Below are 1207 nucleotides of genomic sequence, written 5' to 3' on the forward strand. Positions count from 1 at the left end.
TATCCAAAGGGTAGCAAGCAGTTGCCATTGCCCGTTTCTATGAAAACCTGAATAAACTCCGGCTTTACATTTTGGTCTATTGACTCTGAAGGTCTGCTTTAAAAAAAAACAAAACAAGAATACTCTTTTGTAGTTATTTATCCATAGACACTGATAAAAACTGGAACTCTGAAATACTTCAAAACAATATCTTTTTTTGTCGAAACTTTACCAAAATGACATTTTGCTACGACCGCAAATATCGTTACCTAATTCGTTTTTGTATGTAGGATTGTTCACAGAGTTCAAAGAAAAATGAATGAACAGAGTTGTAGTCGACTTTTGAATAGCACCATTAACTTCCGATGTTTTGTTCGATGGGGTTCGCAATAAACAAATGTCCATCATTCATTCAGTTCAATATACCAAGTATTCCACTCATTAAAACATTTTTAGCAACATTATTCGTGAAAGAAACAGACACACTTTCAGTGTTCATCTCCTAACACTTTCCCATATTATTTTCCTTTCGTTTGTAGAGTGCTAATTTGCTAATTGTTCCGGCACGAATCAATACTGTTGAGAATACCTACAGTGACATTCCCTTCGGCACCGCCCCCATTGTAAAATTACATGCTAGGCAATAACTATCCTTATTCAAGATAACAGTCTCGCGGACAAAGGAATTGGGTTTCACCAGCTACGTATATACTTAAAATTGATTTTTGAACCCCGTCAGAAATGTCTCTCCTTGTCCGCAATTGTTTTACTTAGAAGACTAAGCAGTCTTTGTTTTTGTAGTTATTTTCCCTTCAAAGATTTTCATTTGGGATTCTAAAGATCATAACATTGCTTGTTTACATACTTATATTAGAAGAAGATAGATTTATTTCGTTTTCTCTTATAGAGGTTGAAACAAATTCTGAGGAAAATGGACCTGCGTCTTTTATTATGTGTGATTCACCTAATAGGTAAGCCTACTGGATTAAAGTTATCATTGACAATTAACTCACTCAACCCTAAAACCGACTATACCCGTAGTTTACATGGGTTACTTTTTACCCCATGCCTATTTATTACATTTTTTCTAAGACAAATTATAGGCTTAGTATCAAAGCTAATGTTTTTAGTTTTTAGTTAAATAATATTATATATGCACATCCTCATTTTTGATATACGTTTTTCCAAGTTTAGAAAGAAGCAAAAATCTCTAGGTTTGAGTGAGTTA

General features: G+C 33.6%; 1 protein-coding gene across 1 annotated transcript in view; it reads left to right on the forward strand.

Moving 5' to 3' along the window:
- Positions 1 to 634: 634 nt before the first annotated feature.
- The window catches only part of LOC144979427 (protein amnionless-like), a 53147-nt gene continuing 52574 nt past the window's right edge, over positions 635 to 1207 (forward strand). The window contains exon 1 of the mRNA XM_078926074.1: positions 635 to 950. Within this exon, the coding sequence (XP_078782200.1) occupies positions 911 to 950 (40 nt within the window). The 5' untranslated portion in view covers positions 635 to 910. The remainder of the gene's footprint in view (positions 951 to 1207) is intronic.

This window comes from Berghia stephanieae, chromosome 1 (assembly GCF_034508935.2).
Source record: "Berghia stephanieae isolate SIO BIC M18660-M18661 chromosome 1, UCSD_Bste_1.3, whole genome shotgun sequence".
NCBI lineage: Eukaryota > Metazoa > Mollusca > Gastropoda > Nudibranchia > Aeolidiidae > Berghia > Berghia stephanieae.